General features: G+C 45.3%; 1 protein-coding gene across 2 annotated transcripts; it reads right to left on the minus strand.

Moving 5' to 3' along the window:
- Positions 1–810: 810 nt before the first annotated feature.
- Positions 811–14,825, minus strand: igf1 (insulin-like growth factor 1). Of its 2 annotated transcripts, none has more exons than XM_080191423.1 (4): positions 14,527–14,825; positions 12,454–12,610; positions 5,432–5,598; positions 811–3,203 (listed from the first exon to the last, which is right to left on the minus strand). In XM_080191423.1, the coding sequence occupies exons 1-4, from the start codon at positions 14,584–14,586 to the stop codon at positions 3,138–3,140; spliced, it is 450 nt and encodes a 149-aa protein (XP_080047549.1). In that variant the 5' UTR covers positions 14,587–14,825; the 3' UTR covers positions 811–3,137. The 2 variants fall into 2 exon arrangements, with proteins under 2 accessions (XP_080047549.1, XP_080047550.1); XM_080191424.1 differs by lacking the exon at positions 14,527–14,825 and adding an exon at positions 14,362–14,441.
- Positions 14,826–19,176: the final 4,351 nt, after the last annotated feature.

The raw sequence follows: 19,176 nt of genomic DNA on the forward strand, positions 1-19,176 counted from the left end.
AAATCTATCAATTGCAGCCCTGAAACCTCCAATTTTCCCTAAATATCTAAAGCCATTGAAATGAGAATTCCAGGTTGCTACAACACTTTTGTATGAAGAAGTGCCTATGGTGCCCAGAAGAGTTGAGTTCCAGTTTTAAGATAAAGTCATCTTGTTCAGGGTGGCACAGTGGTTAGCACTGCTGCTTCACAGCGCCAGGGACCTAGGTTCGATTCCTGGCTTGGATCACTGTCTGTGTGGAGTTTGCACGTTCTCCCCGTGTCTCTGTAGGTTTCCTCCGGGTGCTCTGATTTCCTCCCACAGTTTGAAAGACATACCAGTTGGTGTGTTGACTCGAACAGGTGCTGGAGTGTGGCGACAAGGGGAATTTCACAGTAACTTCACTGCGGTGTTAATGTAAGCTTTACCACTAATAAATAAACTTTCAGAGTTAACTTCAAGGAGACACTTGTGGGGGAGACCAACACTGGAGGCCAGCGATGTAAGATAATCATTGATGATAATTGGGAATTCAGAAAGAGCGCCTTTACCTAGAGGACCGTGGCACTTATTATTTGGGTGATTGTTGCATTTAAGGGGAAGTTGGTAAAACACATGGGGGGAGAAAGGACTAGAAGGATTTTCTGTTAGGTTGAGATGAAGAGAGATGGGAGGAGACTTGTGTAGAGCACAAACGCTGGAATGGACCAGCTATGGAAGCTGGAAATTCTATGCGATTCTCAGAAAACGGTTGGAAGAAGGTGTGAAAGATTCATTTAAGCTCCGTCATATTCACATAATCAGAGATACGGTATGAAATTCTGCCCTTCATGTGGAACCGGGGTGGGTGCACAGATCAGAGATAGAGCTATAAAAACAGAACAATAAAACTGATTTATAAAAATTCGCTCGCAATGCAAACTTCAAGTTCAAAGAATTACAGCCTCTTAACAATGAAATAGTGAGATCAGTGACCTTACCGTGTTGACTGAAACCAGGGTTAATACAAATAGTTCTTTGGTAACACAGAGCTCGGGTATTGCTAAATAAAAATACATTTTTAACGGAAGCTTTTCATCTTGCACTCATCAGGACAATTCACAAGAATATTAGCGGTTATAAAAAATGAGAAGAAAGTGCCAACTGGTTGGCAAGTAGACACTGATTGGTAGAGGTGTTGCCATGGAGAATGCAGCAGTTGATGATGACTGACAGTTAATTGTCAATCATTGTTTGAATTTCAACTAGGCAGCTTAACTCTGATTAGTCCAGGATTTGTCCCAAGGAATCAACTGTTCCGTCTAATATGATCCACAGGTCTTTGCAACATATGTCTATTGGCATGGTGGCAGAGTAACTCAGCACGATGGCACAGTGGTTAGCACTGCTGCCTCGCAGCACCAAGGACCCGGGTTTGATTCCAGCCTCGGGTTACTATCTATGTGGAGTCTGCACATTTTCCCTTGTCTGCGTGTGTTTTCTTCCACAGTCCAAAGTTGTGCAGTTTAAGCAGACTGGCCATGATAAATTACCCATGGGGATTAGCCATGGTAAATAGTGGCTTTGAGAGGATAGGGCGGGGGAGAGGGTCTGGGTAAGATACTTTTGGCTTGATGGCAGCATCCTGTTAGTGGTGAATACCGCTCACGAACCAGTGCGAGATGGCTAGTTGTTCAAATATTTGAGATTCCTTGCCCTTTAAGGGTTATCTGAGGTAGACTGACCACTTTCCTATGTCAGTATGTTACGTATGTCGGTTGTAAATCGCAAATACTGGCAGATGGTATCAAACAACATGTCCCTTCCACTGTTCACAATAAACAAGGTGCAGACAGGCTCAAGTAGCCCATGGGGTCACAAAACCCAAAGCACAATGTCCTCCATTAGATGAGATTCCGCGATTGGACAACATTTATAAAATCGTCATTGTAATAAGAATTATGCTGAAAACCAATTTTAGATTCTCAGGCTCGCAGTGAGGCAGCTACAGATATTAATACACAGGGCCATGTTCTTCACAGATTGAAATGCAGACAGAAAGAACATGAACACTGGTCATCCCTGTTTCAGCAAAACAAAGCAAGTAACATCCATTCGCTGGTTCATTCCTCAGGGCAATGCTTGACCAATCAGATTCAAGCTGCCTGATTTAAATTTAAACAATGCTTGGCAGTTAACTGTCAGTCACCATCAACTGGAGCATTATCCATGGTAAAACCTCTACAAATCAGAGTAACCTTGTGAAACATTCAGCACTCTCTCCTCATTTGGTATAAATTTATTATTTGCCCTGACAATGCTATTCCTCTGATTGTGCTGATGAATGGAAAATTAAAAGCTTTGACAAAACAATCTCCTTTTTCAGCAATACTTGAGGGTTGTAGATAAAATCATATCAGATTGTGTCTTGTAATCTTATGGTATCTGCACTTACAAAAATCAACACACACAGGTGTGGAAATATGGAAAGTACTTGGAATCCAACTTGAATTTTGATATTTAGTTCAATTACCATATTGGCGTGTATATATGCCACAAATGCATATAGGCTACACAGCAAGCTAGAGACTGAACCCATCTCCACAATATGTTCTCCCCACCCCATCATGTATTTTCCTGGGAGAGAACGGAAGTATTAATCTGCCTATGAGATGCAGTCCCCCAATGAAAATTTTTTTCAAACCTACATCTTATATGCAAATTAATATGCTACATAAAGTGTCAAACATGACCCCGGTACTATCAGATCAGCTTATTAACAATGAAATGTTTCATAATCTTCAGGCTTAAGTTCAAATGAAATCTGTTTCATAGTCACTGGCCTTTTAACTGGTCCACACACACAGACACGCACACACACACACCGATCGAGCCATTGTCCCCACTGATGTTGAATGTGAAACTCTTGCTCAGAAAGACTCCTTTCTCTTGCTGCAGAATCCAGTCAAGCCCGCTTGTTCGTTTCCCCCCTCCCCCCACACAAAAAAAAACAGGAATGGCGATAAGGTGGAGAAAAATTGGTGCTTTCCATAAAGTGAGTTCACCTAATGGGCAGGTTTCAGTTGATAAACAGTGACTAGCGTGTGATTCCGATTGTGGACAATTGGCAAGTTTTATAGCAAGGTATTCCGGCGGTCCCTCGTTTATTTCCTCAAGTCTCAGATCCGGTAGTTCCGGTTGACACTGCTAGCATTAGCTCGACTGGGATTTCTCCAGACATTCTCCTGTAAATCCAGAAGAATTACATTCAGTGGTGGAAATTAAACAGTACTTACAGAGGCACATTTACTTGGATCATAAGATCCCATTGTTGGAGAAGGAGGCCATACGACCAATCAAGTCTGCACCGACCACAATCCCACCCAGGCCCTATCCCCACAACCCCATGTGTTTACCCTAGCTAGTCCCCCTGACACTCAGGGGCAATTTAGCCACATAACCTGCACATCTTTAGCCTGTGGGGGGAAACCTGAGCACCTGGAGGAAACCCAAGCAGACACGGGGAGAAAGTGCAAATCGAACGCGGCTCCCTGGAGCTGTGAGACAGCAGTGCTAACCAGTGTGCCCACCATGCCAACCGTTGAAGATTGAACAACAATAGTTTGCATTTCTGTATAAAATGTAATCTAGGTGAAAATGTCCCAAAGTACTTGGAGATTCCTCTCCATGTTACTCACCATCCTGGCTTGGAAATATATTGCCAATCCACAAGAACATAAGAAATAGGAGCAGGAGTAGGCCATCTATCCCCTCGAGCCTGCCCCGTTATTCAATAAGATCATGGCTGGTCTGAAAATGGTTCAGTTCCACTTACCCCCCTGCTCCCTATAATCCTTAATTCCCTTATTGATCAGAAATCTATCTACCTGTGATTTAAACATATTCAATGAGGTAGCCTCCACTGCTTCAATGGGCAGAGAATTCCAGAAATTCACTACCCTCTGAGAGAAGAAGTTCCTCCTCAACTCTGTTCTAAATTGACTCCCCCTTATTTTGAGGCTGTGTCCTCTAGTTCTTGTTTCCTTTCTAAGTGGAAAGAATCTCTCTGCCTCTACCCTAACTAGCCCCTTCATTATCTTATATGTCTCTATAAAATCACCCCTCAGCCTCCGAAACTCCAATAAGTACAGGCCCAATCTACTCAATCTCTCCTCATAAGCTAACTCCCTCATCTCTGGTACCAACCTGGCGAACCTTCTCTGTACTCTCTCCAAGGCCGATATATCTTTTCACAAATAAGGGGACCAAAATTGCACACAGTACTCTAGTTGCAGCCTCACCAGTACCTTGTACTTCCTTCACTATCGTTGGATCAAAGTCCTGGAACCCAGTCCCTAACAGCACTATGGGTGTACTGACACCACAGGGATGACAGTGGTTCATGAAGGCAACTCACCACCACTTTTTCAAACACAATCAGGGAAGTGCAGTAAATGTTGGCCTTGACAGCAGTGCTCAGATTCCACTATTGAATCAAAAAAAGGAGCATAAGCAGAGAAAATGGAAAGTTTGAGAGGGAAAATATTACACAAACCTCGGTTCAAAAATGTTAGTTTTCAAGAACATGTTTAAAGAGGAGAAAGAGGTAGAGAGGTTGAGGAAAGTAATATCAAACCTTTAGAGAATTCAGGTAGCTGTCGAGAATGGATTGAAGGAGGTTGGATTGATATATGCAAGAGGCAATGACTGGAGGAACAGAGTTCTCAGAAGGTTGTGGGCCTGGAGGGGGTTGTGGAGATACAGAGAGAGAAGGCCATGGAGAGATTTGAATATCAGGATTAGAGTTTTAAATCTGAAGCATTTAGGGCAGAAAGCACAGGGGTGGGGGTGGAGGCCAAGCTGGAAGTGGGACCGGGGCCCAAATGGGACTTAGTACAAGCTATGATACATAGATGAGCTCAAGTATATAGAGGCTGGAAGGTGGGAAAATTGAATAGCCAGGTCTGGAGGTAGCAGATGCGTGGGTGAGGATTTCCAGGTTAGGTGAGGTGAGGTAGGCATGATGCGGAGATGCCGGCATTGGACTGGGGTAAACACAATAAGGAGTCTCGCAACACCAGGTTAAAGCCCAACACGTTTATTTGTAGCAAACACCATTAGCTTTCGGAACTGGCTGTTCAGGAACAAGCAGTTCTGAAAGCTAGTGGCATTTGCTACAAATAAACCTGTTGGACTTTAACCTGGTGTTGTGAGACTTCTTACTGAGGTGAGGTAGGGGCAGAGTTGGGGAATTTATTGATGATGAGAACTCGGTCTTTGTGATGGGAGAGGATATGGGGCAGAATGTTCAAATATAATGCAAATTTTGCAAATGGTTTGAGATAGTTGCTCAGAAGGGGATTGGAGTTGATGGAGGGTTTGTAATGGAGACTAAAGGCAATCATTTCAGCTTGAGACAATGGAATTGCAGTAATGGGCAGAGGGGTTGGGATTGGATATGACCTTTCCTTACCCTCTGTCCTTTCTCTGTGTGATGCTGGATGCGTACGGGGCCTTCTGCTCTCTGCGGTTTTGCGCAGTACATCTCCAGCAATTTGAGATCACAGCTCTGGAAACAGCACTCATTCACGATCCCTCTGTGTGGCCGTCTCACACTTAATCTGTATCCTGTGGGTTTGTCTGTGTAGGAAAAATACATTATATATTTCTCATCCCTGTATTATAAACATGACATTGTGTCCCTGTGGAAGGCACATGATTATCGAATATAATCACAGAATTGTAGCAGAACAGTTAGTAATTTAGTGATACAGAACTTGAGTATTTCTGACAAAAGAGACATGTTGTCCTTTGTACTTATCAGGACAGCTTGGTAGAAATGGCCAAATAACAGGGAACAACAAATTTATAGCCTATAAAAATTGAGTGCTGATCTGTTAGCAAGTTGACTCTGATTGGTGCAGGCATTGCTATGGAGAATGCAGGAACAGCCGTTCATTGGTCCATCTCCCAGGGCATTGTTTTGACCAATCAGAATCGACCTGCCCAGTTTGAATTTGAACAAAGCTTGGCAGCTAACTGCTCCTTGCTGCATTCTCCATAGCAACGCCTCTGCCACAGCGACGCCTCCGCCAGTGATCTCTTCTCATGCAGTATAAATCGTTGTTCCCTGTTACAGTTTGGCGACTAGGGGATTTTCACAGTAATTCCATTGCACTGCTAATGTCCTTTTTTAAGGTCAAACCAAGTAGACAAACTCAAATTAAATTAGGACAAAGTGAAAGGGGCAGCTCCCCAAAAGGAAGGGGAACAGCCCGAACAAAAAGAAAAGGACAAAGGAAACTTAGGACACATCAAATCAAAGTGTGATTGTCGGGGTCTATAATGCACCCCAGCCCCTGCAGTGCCCAGCGGGCACGGAAGGCATCAACTGCGCCCGCGGACATTGCATGCCCCCTCTCCAGGGACACCTGGCCGCGAATGAAGCCGCGGTCGAGGGGCAGACAATTGGGATGGACGACCTCGTCGATCACCGGCTGCCTGGACCTATTGATGGTGCATCTTGCCAGGCCCAGGAGCAGGTCTGCACTGCCAATGTCAGCCTACTTGTGACACTAATCAATAAGAACAAAAAAGAACAAAGAACAACCCAGCACGGGAAACAGGCCCTTCGGCCCAACAAGCCCGTGCCGCCGCATCACCCTACACCTATTCTACCCTGCGTATCTACAAATAGAACCCCTGACTTAGCCAGATTCAGGGGAGAATCGTGTCAATTTGGTAAAACCAATCAGCCTAAGAGCACATCTTTGGGGTGTGGGAGGAAACCCACGCAACCACAGGGAGAATGCACAAACTCCCACAGACACAGGCCCAAATCCATGTATCTGCACAGCTAGCAGTGCTAGTCACCGAGCTGTTGCGGCGCCCGTCTACCGGTCCAGGATCAAGCACACACACCGACATGAAGTACTAGGCCACTCCCGGAACCTCCAGGAGCAGCCCACGCACGACCCACCGTGTGCATGCCCCTCGTTTGACAACGAGGTGGACCTCCACCTGCGGAGCGAAAAGACAAAAACGTTAATCACAAGCCTGCCTTTCCGGTGTCTCCCGAGGTTCTAACCCTTATTCAATAACCCCTACCATAACCCTCCATCCTCGTTTCACTCATGTGCCTATCTAACTGAACCTTAAACGAGTCCAACGTTCCCGCCTCCACCACCCCACTCGGTAGCGCGTTCCATACCCCCACTACTCTCTGCGTAAAGAACCTTCCTCTCATATCCAAATTATACCTCTCCCCCCTCACCCTTAAATCATGTCCTCTTGTATTCGTAACCAATCTAGGCAGCAGTCTCTCACTATTGACCCTGTCTATTCCCTTCAGTATCTTATATACCTCTATCATGTCACCCCTCAATCTCCGTCTTTCCAAGGAGAACAGTCCCAGTTTCTCCAACCTTTCCTCGTAACCCAACCCCTCCATGCCAGGCAACATCCTGGTAAACCTCCTCTGCACCCTTTCCAGATCCTCCACGTCCTTCCGGTAGTAAGGTGACCAGAACTGGACGCAGTACTCCAAATGCGGTCTAACCAACGTTCTATACAACTGAAGCATTAGACGGCAGCTTTTAAACTCTATACCTCTTCCTATAAAGGCTAGCATTCCATAAGCCTTCCTGACAACATTCTCCACTTGTGTCACAACCTTCATGGATTTGTGAACCTGCACTCCCAGGTCCCTCTGTATGTCTATACTCCTAATTTGTCTACCTTTAATCACATAGCTCCTCTCTACATTATTCCTTCCAAAATGCATCACCTCGCATTTGTCAGGATTAAATTCCATCTGCCACCTATCTGCCCAATGCACCAACCTATCTATATCCTGTTGTATCACCTGACAATCCACTTCAGTACCCGCCAACCCTGCCATCTTGGTGTCATCAGCAAACTTGCTGATCACACCACCTACGCTCTCTTCCAAGTCATTTATGTAGACTACAAAGAGGAGAGGTCCCAGTACCGAGCCCTGCGGCACACCACTGGTCACTGGCCTCCAGCTGGACAAAGTCCCCTCCACAACTACCCTCTGTCTCCTATTGCCCAGCCAGTTCTCAATCCACCTAGCTACATGACCCCGTATCCCGTGCGCCTTAACCTTTTCTACCAGCCTACCATGAGGGACTTTGTCAAACGCCTTACTGAAATCCATATAGATGACATCAACAGCTTGCCCATCGTCAACCGTTTTTGTCACCTCCTCAAAGAATTCCACCAGATTCGTAAGGCAAGACCTCCCTCTAACAAAGCCATGTTGCGTATCCCCAATCAGACCGCAACGCTCCAAATGCTCATACATCCTACCCCTAAGTACTTTTTCCATTAATTTCCCTACCACCGATGTCAAACTCACCGGCCTATAATTCCCAGGGTTATCCCTACTACCTTTTTTGAACAGCGGTACCACATTTGCCACCCTCCCATCTTCTGGGACCTCACCTGTGTCCAAAGAAGAGACAAAGATTTGCGCCAGAGGCCCAGCAATTTCATCTTTCACCTCCCTAAGCAGCCTGGGATAAATACCATCAGGCCCCGGAGCTTTATCCGTCCTTACGCTACCTAAAAGCCCTAGCACTTCCTCCCTCGTAATAGATATTTCCTGCAGCTGATCCTCAGCTCCCTCTAACAGACCGCACGATTCCGAACCCCTCTCCTTCGTGAATACCGACGCAAAGTATTCATTCAGGAGCTCCCCCATTCCCTCCGACTCAATACATAACTCCCCACTTTTGTCCCTAAGAGGACCAATTTTCCCTCTAACTACTCTCTTGCTCCTAATATAGGAATAAAATGCCTTTGGATTCTCCTTTATCCTACCAGCCAAAGCCATTTCATGCCCTCTCTTCTCCCTTCTAATTCCCCTTTTTAGCTCCCTCCTACTGTCTCTATATTCCTCCAGCGCACTCTCCGTACCCAGTCGTTTCGACCTAACATACGCCTCCCTCTTCTTCCTGACCAAGTCTTCGATACCCCCTGTAATCCACGGCTCTCTAATCCTACCTTTCCCATCCTTCCTCTTAAAAAAGCTTATAAAAAACTTTTAAAAGTACTGAGTCATGCTAAGATAGGAAGCCTTAGGGTGAAAGCGAGGAAGTTGGCAGGCTTCTGCGCGCAAGTTCACCATGTGTCTTCTGGACAAGAGTCTGATTTGGAACTTGACTAAGGATTGGATGATAATCACCTCGGTAAGTAGAACCTTTTCTGTTTTCCTGACTGTGAACTTGGCTATGTTCTTTCATGTGGATTAATTAATAAATAATTTATTAATTGGGTTTTACTTCTGGGTATCTATGTTGTGCCTTGGAACCCTGCCTATATTGTTGTTTGACCCCTTGTTTATCACACTGGGTAAACACATGAAGGAGAAAGGGGTGAAATGAAATAAGTGGGAGGAGGCTTGTGTGGAACATTGACACTAGCACAGACCGCTTGGGTCAGATAGCTTGCTTCTGGAATAGAAACTTGATGCAATTCTGTTATAAGTATATTTTTACATCCAGAAAAGAAAGTACCTCTGACCAGCTGACTGTTGGAAACCCAACAACTCCTATGATTTGATGCATCATCTGAGACCCTGGCCATAACACATAGGCTGAAAACCTTGCCAGAATCCATGGGCTTGAAGTCCCAAGGAGAGTGCTCCATGCCAAAATAAATACATTTAGTAGAAGAAATGCTGTGTTGTACAAAATCTAAGTCTGGAAAGGAAATGTGTGCTTTTGTCAGGGTTTCAGATATGGTAGTTCTTCCACTGTTAAGAAGAGGGATAAAGGATATGGTGGATGACTGGTTTAGCCATTCACTGCCAGATCTGGATGGACCACACAAAACACAAACAGGTCCTGCTCTCTAATGCCAAAACTATTCACTTTGCCAAGATCCTGCTACATTGCAAAGGTAACCCCAGCTTCTCTACTGCAAATGATTTGCTTAAATCACCCCTCCACACTCCCTTTCAACAAAAGTGTGAGGAGCTCATGAACTTCTTTGTCACTGACATTAGGAATATCCAATCAGTAGCCTCTGCTCCATCTTTCCCCAACGCACTGACCAAACCTTTTCTAAGGCTTGTCATTGGCCTCAACCTGCACTTGCATCTTTCTCTAGTTTTTTGCCCTTCGCCCCTTGTGTTCTCTTTGAGCTCATCTTGTCCATGAGATGCACCCTTGAATTTGCTGAAAGTGCCCACCAGCCAGCTTCTAATCCTAGTCTCCATTTAGCTGACATTGTTAATATTTGTCCGGTTGTAACCAGAGAAACAGATGCAATGTTTCCTTTTCCTGTTTTCATGCTTGTGCAAACATGGAAACAAATTGATTACTTTTTTAATAAATGAGATGGAGGATCAAATATCTGTGTTAAAATAAGATGGGGTCAGGGGATCTTTTGTCCTTGTTTGGGGATGTGCATGAAATTGCCCAAGGCTGGAAATAGCCTGCTTATCTTGATAGGATATTAAAATGTCCCAACAACTATTTTGGGACATTCCATTGGAGAGACAATGAAAAATGCAACAGATCTGTCCTGTGGAATTAATAGCTACTATTGTCCAAATGTCTACCGAAACTGATGTACAATGGCCATACAACTCACTGGCTGCAGGATGGAATTCTACTCAACGGGTGGGATTTTACAGCTGTGCTCGCCCCCAAGACTGGAAAATCCTACCAGAGGTCAATGGACCTTTCCATAGTCCTCCCCTCGCCCACTACAATTCCTGTGGCAGTAAAATGTGCCCCAGTGAGTGTAAAGGAAACATACTCCAACACAAGAAGGTGCGAGTGGGCAAGATTTAAACCTTATTAATCAGTGCTAGAAAGCATGTGTGTGGAAAATGGGAAGGAACACCAATGGCAAATGAGAAGAAATATTTATTGACCCATATCTTGAGCAGCAGCAGCCTTCAGTCTATCAGACTGGGAAACAAAAACTCAAAGAATCTGACCAAAATTCACCAATAGACACAGGTGTGATGACATCATTTTACTTCAGATTTACAAACCAGGCCACATGTTGGGGCTTGATTGCAACTGGGTGGGTGGGGCTGGGTGGGGGTGGGTGGGGTGTGGCTCCCAGTCTAAGCTTTTTTATTATAGCGTAATCAGCTCCGTGCTGGAAATCGGAATGCGGCTGATAATCATATGGAAGTTTGAATCTGCTGGAGTCTTCCACCAATCCTGCCAGGGATGGTTCCCTCGAGTTATCCTTTATGACTCCCTCCTCCCCTCAATGGGGAACAGATGTCCAACCCCATCTGCAGGAACCAAAGGCCATTGAAGCCCACCAGGCAGTGCCAAGGGGAAGGCAGGGCCTACGAGGGGGAGGATACCCATTGTCACTCTGCAAAAGGATGGAAGGGGGAGGGAGTGAAGACTATCGAGGCTGACCGTCAGGATGAGAGGGTCAGGGCTGTGGTGGGGGGGGTGGTGGGGAGAGGCGGAGGGGGGATGGTGACATAGGGGGCAGGTCCAGGAGGCCAGTGATCGGAAGGCCAGTGATCAACAGGGTTGCAGGGATGGCCATCGATCAGGAGGTTAGTGATTTTGGGGGTGTAGGGGTGAGGTTCAATGTGCATGTGCCAATCTCCGCTCTGACACATGCACAGCGGCCCGCTCAGCACTACGCTGCCAGCCTCTAGGATGGGAACAGGTCCCAACTCCTACGTTCCAGAGTGAATCCCGCTGAGGTACTCTGCAGTGCTCAGTGTTGGAGATTTGCCCTGGTGAGTACGTGGAAAAAAACTGGTGGGCGTTATTTTTTGGGAGAATCCCAGCCACCTTTTTTAGAAACTTACAAGAAAACCTGCTTTATATTTGTTCTTGAGAGTCACAGCACTCAGAGGAGTTAAAATACTTCTTTAAAACACACCTTGTGGCCTACCATCTCTCCCCTGTCTGTAAAAACCATTCCCACAACGTCGCCTATGCTGGCTCCAAGGTATCGATCTTTAACCTCCTCCTACAAGCGAGGAAATGAGGTGTATTTTTGTTATGCAATGAATAGATCTGGATGCACTTGCTGAATGGATCAAGACAAGTACAGTTGCAATTTGGAAATTGGATATTCTTTAAAAAGAATGCCGGGCTGGGGAGGAAAGATAAAAGGAGTGGGACTAATTGGATAATTAATTCAAAGTCCTAGGACAGATATGATAACTGATAATCGATGAATGATAAAAGACCTGGGTCAATCTCCCTTGTCTTATAACATCTGGTCAGTGATCACTCTCTATCAATAAGTTGACAACAGACTCAGGGATGAGGTGAGAAAACCCCAAGTGGTGGAAAGACTTGGGAACCGTGGGTCCAAAATCACTTGCTCCTTATCATTACATCATTAATACTTCACAAAATAAAACCCTGAAGCTGTTGTGAGGATTCCATTGATTGGACAGTTGCAGTCTGAACCATCTACTCACATTTTGACACAAGGTGACTATTAATCCCAATGAATGAGAAAGAAACTTACTGAAGTAGAAGCCTCGGTCCCCACACACAAACTGGAGAGCATCTACAAGCTCTGCCCCACAGAGGGTCTCTGGACTGGCATTCACCCCACTCAGTGTTAGCACACACAGCATCAGGTAAAAGAGATGAGGGTAGGAGGCAAGACAAGTCTTAACTACCTGTGGAGAGAATGGAGACAACTGGAATTGAAATCCAGACCAAACAAGTTGCTGATGCTTGGTTAATGCAGACGGCTATCAACAGTGTTCAACATTTGGTGTTTAGCTTTCCAGTTTAGTTTTCCTCCCCACTCTGACCACTCACTTCCTGAGCATTCTAATCAGGAGTCAACATGAACCACTGTCCTGACAGTTCATCGGTTCAGGTCCCACTCCACAGACTAGAGCACAAGATCTAGACGTTCACTCAGAAGCCTGGGCAACCCAGCTACTTAGACATTTGGAACAAAGGCTTTGAGACTGGATGTATCAGAATCCTGTGAGAAAACAAGAGTCATTGCCTGCAGTCACTTAACACTGCAGCCATCTCAATCTCGGAACCTCTCATCCCTCCATGTTCATCGAATGGTTTCAGAAAGAAGATATCAGCGTTCAGGGCAAACAACGCAAAGTCCACCTGACGTGGGACTTTGCAAAGCCCTAAAAACTGGTAGTATAGAGGGAAGAAGCTACATTCAAAATTAAACATTCAGGAATGTGACCAGGTAAAAGTTTAGAAAATGCTTTCCTGGTTGCATTGCCACGATCACCTAACCAAAGTACATTAATAAACCAGAGTTTGCTTTAGCAGGACATCTAGGAGCTGGCATTAGTTAGACTTGCCTGCTGCACATTGAGTTTTTTTTACATATTTTGCGTGACATGTTGCTGGAATTATGAGATGACAGAATCACAGCGAGGGGGCAACTGAGACCTGACTGAAGAGGACAAACAACAGCGTCTCCTAAACCTAAGCAGATCGAAGGATAAACAGTGCAAGAGTGAGAAAGAAGTAATATAGTGGGTAAATTAGATAAAGGAAGTGAAATAAAGGGTAAGGGAGATTATAATAAGAGTCCGGGGAAAAAAATAGACAGAAAGGAAATTTGAAAATTTACATTTTAAAAATTTGAAATAATACATCTGACGGAATGAGGTTTCACATTTGTGATTGTTAATTTTCCGTGTCAGAGAGGTTGCATGCCTGTACCTGACAGTTGTCACATTGTTAAAAAAGATACTGAGATTTGTAATGAGAGGTTAAGTTGGTAGTTAATACAGTGTTCACATTCCTCAATGCATTTCAATAGTGAGGCGGGCAGTCAAGTGCCAGTTTAATGAATCATGGAATCCCAACAGTGCCCATTGCGCCTGCGCTGACAACAATCCCCCCACCCCCCACAGCCTTATCTCTGTAACCCCACCAATCTCTCTAACACCAAGGGTCAATCTAGCATGGCCAATCAACTTAGTAAAAAGTCTGACAACACCCAGTTTAGCCCATACATTTTTGGAGCAAGTACATGTAGATAAGGGAAGAACATGCAACCTCCACACAGGCAGCCACCCCAGGCCAGAATTGAACCTGGGACCTTGGCGCTGTGAGGCAGCAGCGCTAACCCACTGTGCCGCCCAAAGCTGACAGCAGGATGGCACAATTTGGGGCAATAAGTTCCAGCTTAACCACAAATCTGCCCAAAGGTTGTACCATTTATCCAAAAGTGCCAGAGCATGCAAATAAATCTCAGCACTCTTTACAAAGCAAAGAGTGAATGGTAGGAAAAAAAAGTGAAAACTAACAACATATTAAAGTAGGAACTGGTTTCAATTTGCAGTACTTGGGAGTGTTAGCTGGAACATGAACTGATGCCAAACTGCAGTGACAGCATTCTGAAATGAAAAACCATTAGCCGGGATTCATTAATTGCTACCTTCACTTCGAACATTTCCGTGTTGTTTTCGTCCTTGGAATTGAAAGATTAACTTATCCAACATTCTCCCCGCATGAACCCGCAGATTAGATTTTTTTTTTGCCTCGGCTTCGCCCACTCGGCGGGGATTCACACAACAGACCCAATAGTAGAGGGAAAAGTCACCTCGAATACTCCCGAGAGGCGGCACTCTGATACTCCGGCTAGTTTTTCGGGTTGTTCCATGATCTGTGGCTCTGAGGAGCTTCCCCAGTGCGCCCCGCTAGCCTGGCAGCTACAGAGACAAGTGCGGACAGAGCTGAGTTCCGGAGCTGGAGTTACATTGTGGGCAGTTTCACACTCCGGCTGGGGGGAAGGTTGATGGATTGCGCAGACTTCTTATCTGATCCCATTTCAAGGACAGTGGGGATTCCAGTTAAAGAGATTCCCCTATTCCTGCATCACACGGACAGACAGGAAACATAGCGGCAGCTTTCACAGCCTGAGATGGTAGAATAAACTTGAAGGAGTGGATTTGGAAGTTGATATCCGGGGCTGCTTTGCGGACCCGTGCTGAGCTTAACCCTTTGATGAGTGTGAGGAAACGCTGATACAGAGTGAATGTCGAAAGATTTAAACCACAAACTGAGACAGAAACTCTGAATTTCGGGAGCTTAGCTGATTAAAATGCTACACCGTCATTTTAATTCAGTATTCTAGATACAAATAAAATTCAAGCAATGTGGGTTTTTTTTTAAGTGTGAGATTACATTAAATGAGAATGGGGAGAGAGCACGAATACAGGACAAGTGACTGACTGCAATCTCTGCAAAATCTGTCCGTCTGCGAGACCCATTCAGGGGTCAAAACTCTCTGAGTCAGAGGGGATGGAGATGGTGGATTATCACCAACATTTTCCCTCTGATTCTCCGCACTGTTTCCCGCTGCTTCTCTGCGCAATTTCCAGCTGATTTTCTGCACAGTACCCAGCTGATTCTTTGCAGTTTCCGCTGATTGTCTGCACAGTTTCCAGCACATTCTCTGCAGAGTTCCCCACTGATTCTCGGCTCATTTTCCTGCTGATTCTCTCGTTTCCCGTTGGTTCTTTCACAGTTTCCCTGCTGATTCTCTGCAGTCTCCAGCTGATTTTCTGCACAGTTTCCCGCTGACTCTCGGCACAGATTCTCGCTGATTCTCTACAGTTCCCCGCTGATTCTGCATATTTTCCCGCTGATTCTCTGCACAGTCCCCCACTGATTCCCCCAGTTTCCCGCTGATTCTCTGCGCATTTTCTGCTGATTTTCCGTATTTTCCCACTGATTTTCTGCAGTTTCCAGTTGATTCTGAGTACCGTTTCGCGCTGATTGTACAATATTCCCGCTGATTCTCTGCAATTTCCAGCTGATTTTCTGCACATTTGCCACATGTTTCTCTGCACGGTTTCCAGTTGATTCTCTGCATCAATTCCTGCTGATTCTCTGCACCGTTTCTCGCTGATTCCCCACGCCGTTTCCCGCTCATTCTCTGCACAGTTTACCTTGATTTTCCGCAGTCTCCCGCTGTTTCTCTGCACAGTTTACAGCTGATTCTCTGCACATTTTACTGCGGATTTTCTGCACCTTTTCCAACTGATTTGGCATATTTTCCAGCTGATTCTCTACAATGTTTCCAGTGAATATTTTGCACAGTTTCCAGCTGTTTGGTTGCATAGTTTCCCACTGATTCTCTGCAAAGTTAACAGCTGATTCTCTTGATAGTTTCCCGTTGACATTCTGCAGTTTCCAGCTGATTCTCTGCACAGTTTCCAGCTGATTCTCTGCACAGTTTCCAGCTGATTCTCTGCACAGTTTCCAGCTGATTCTCTGCACTGTTGCCCGATGATTCTCTGCAGATTTTCCTGCTGATTCTCTGCACAGTTTCCAGCTGATTCTGTGCATACTTTCTAGCTGATTCTCTGGACAGTTTCCTGCTGACTCTCTGCAGTCTCCAGCTGATTCTCTGCAAAGGTTCCTGCTGCTTTTCTGCGCAGTTTCCCGTTGATTCTCCACCTAGGTTCCATCTCATTCTGCACATTTTCCAGTTGATTCTTTGCATATTTTCCTGCTAATTCTCTGCAAAGTTTCCCACTGATTCTCTGCATTGTTCCCAGCTTCTCCTCTGCACAGATTCCAGCGGATTCTCTGCACAGTGTCCGGCTGATTCTCTGCAAAGTTAACAGCTGATTTCTGTACAGTTTCCGGCTGATTGTCGGCACAGCTTCCTGCTGTTTCTCTGCACCGTTTCCTGCTGATTCCCTCCAGTTTCCCACTGAGTCTCTGCATATTTCCCTGCTGATTCTCTGCACAGTCTTCAGTTGATTCTCTGCACAGTTTCCTGCTGACTTTCACTACAATCCCCCTGTGTTTCTCGGCACTGTTTCCCACTGATTCCCTCCAGTTTCCCTCTGCACATTTTACCGCTGATTTTCTGCACATTTCCCTGCTATTTTCCATATTTTCCCATTAATTCTCTGAAATGTTTCCAGTTGATTCTCTGCAGTTTCCTGCTGATTCTCTGCACAGTTTCCAGCTGATTCTCTGCACAGTTTCCAGCTGATTCTCTGCAGTATTTTCTGCTGATTCTCTGCACAGTTTCCTGCTGATTCTCTGCACAGTTTTCTGCTGATTCTCTGCACAGTTTTCTGCTGATTCTCTGCAGTATTTTCTGCTGATTCTCTGTACAGTTTCCAGCTGATTCTCTGCACAGTTTCCTGCTGATTCTCTGCGCAGTTTCCTGCTGATTCTCTGTACAGTTTCCTGCTGATTCTCTGCACAGTTTCCTGCTGATTCTCTGTACAGTTTCCTGCTGATTCTCTGCACAGTTTCCAGCTGATTCTCTGTACAGTTTCCTGCTGATTCTCTGCACAGTTTCCTGCTGATTCTCTGCGCAGTTTCCTGCTGATTCTCTGCACAGTTTCCTGCTGATTCTCTGCAGTATTTTCTGCTGATTCTCTGCACAGTTTCCTGCTGATTCTCTGCACAGTTTTCTGCTGATTCTCTGCACAGTTTCCTGCTGATTCTCTGCACAGTTTCCTGCTGATTCTCTGTACAGTTTCCAGCTGATTCTCTGCACAGTTTCCTGCTGATTCTCTGCACAGTTTCCTGCTGATTCTCTGCGCAGTTTCCTGCTGATTCTCTGCGCAGTTTCCTGCTGATTCTCTGCACAGTTTCCTGCTGATTCTCTGCAGTATTTTCTGCTGATTCTCTGCACAGTTTCCTGCTGATTCTCTGCACAGTTTTCTGCTGATTCTCTGCACAGTTTCCTGCTGATTCTCTGCACAGTTTCCTGCTGATTCTCTGTACAGTTTCCAGCTGATTCTCTGCACAGTTTCCTGCTGATTCTCTGCACAGTTTCCTGCTGATTCTCTGCGCAGTTTCCAGCTGATTCTCTGCACAGTTTCCAGCTGATTCTCTGCACAGTTTCCTGCTGATTCTCTGCGCAGTTTCCTGCTGATTCTCTGCACAGTTTCCAGCTGATTCTCTGCACAGTTTCCTGCTGATTCTCTGCACAGTTTCCTGCTGATTCTCTGCACAGTTTCCTGCTGATTCTCTGTACAGTTTCCAGCTGATTCTCTGCACAGTTTCCTGCTGATTCTCTGCACAGTTTCCTGCTGATTCTCTGCACAGTTTCCAGCTGATTCTCTGCACAGTTTCCTGCTGATTCTCTGCACAGTTTCCCACTGAATGAGAAAATGGCTGTGGCATTTAACAGGTATTTTGTGTCGGTCTTCACAGTGGAAGACACAAATAACATGCAGAAAACAAGTAACATGCTGGACTCTGGGGTGGTTCCGGCAGATTGGAAAACAGCAAATATAATGCCACCGTTTAAAAAAGAGGTAGACAAAAGGCAGGTAACTATAGACCGGTTAACTTAACCTCTGTAGTAGGGAAAATGCTTAAAACTATCATCAAGGAAGAAATAACAAGACATCTGGATATAAATTGTCCCTTTGGTAAGCATGGGTTCATGAAGGGCAGGTCATGTTTGACTAATTTGGTGAAATTCTTTGAGAACATTATGTGCACAGTGCACAATGGGGAACCTGTGGATGTGGTGTATCTGGATTTCCAGAAGCCATTTGACAAGGTGCCGCACCAAAGACTGCTACATAAGATAAAGGTGCACGGTGTTACGGGTAACATATTAGCCTGGATAGAGGATTGGTTAACTAACAGAAAGCAAAGAGTGGGGGTAAATGGGTGTTTTTCTGGTTGGCGATCAGTGACTAGTGGTGTGCCTCAGGGATCAGTGTTGGGACCGCAATTGTTTACGATTTAGATGTTTTGGAGTTGGGGTCAAAGTGCATTGTGTCAAAATTCGGAGGTGACTCTAAAATGAGTGGCAGAGCAAAGTGTGCAGAGGATGATGAAAGTCTGCAAAGGGATAAAGATAGTGTATGTGAGTGGGGGAGTGTCTGGCAGATGGAATACAAAATTGGTAAATGTGAGGCCATCAATTTTGGTAGGAATAACAGCAAAATGGACTATTATTTAAAAGGTAAAAAATTACAGCATGCTGCTGTGCAGAGGGACCTGGGTGTCCTTGTGCAAGAATCACAAGGAGTTGGTTTGCAGGTGCAGCAGGTCATTAAGAAGGCAAATGGAATTTTGTCTTCCATTGCTGGATGGATGGAATTTAAAAATAGTGAGATTATGTTGCCGCTGTAAAAGGTGCTGGTGAGGCCAGACCTGGAGTACTGTGCACAGTTTTGGTCTCCTTACTTGAGAGAAGATATACTGGCAGTGGAGGGGGTGCAGAGGAGATTCACTAGGTTGATTCTGGAATTGAGAGGGT

This window comes from Carcharhinus amblyrhynchos, chromosome 6 (genome assembly GCF_965287045.1).
Source record: "Carcharhinus amblyrhynchos chromosome 6, sCarAmb.v2.hapA, whole genome shotgun sequence".
NCBI classification, from domain to species: domain Eukaryota; kingdom Metazoa; phylum Chordata; class Chondrichthyes; order Carcharhiniformes; family Carcharhinidae; genus Carcharhinus; species Carcharhinus amblyrhynchos.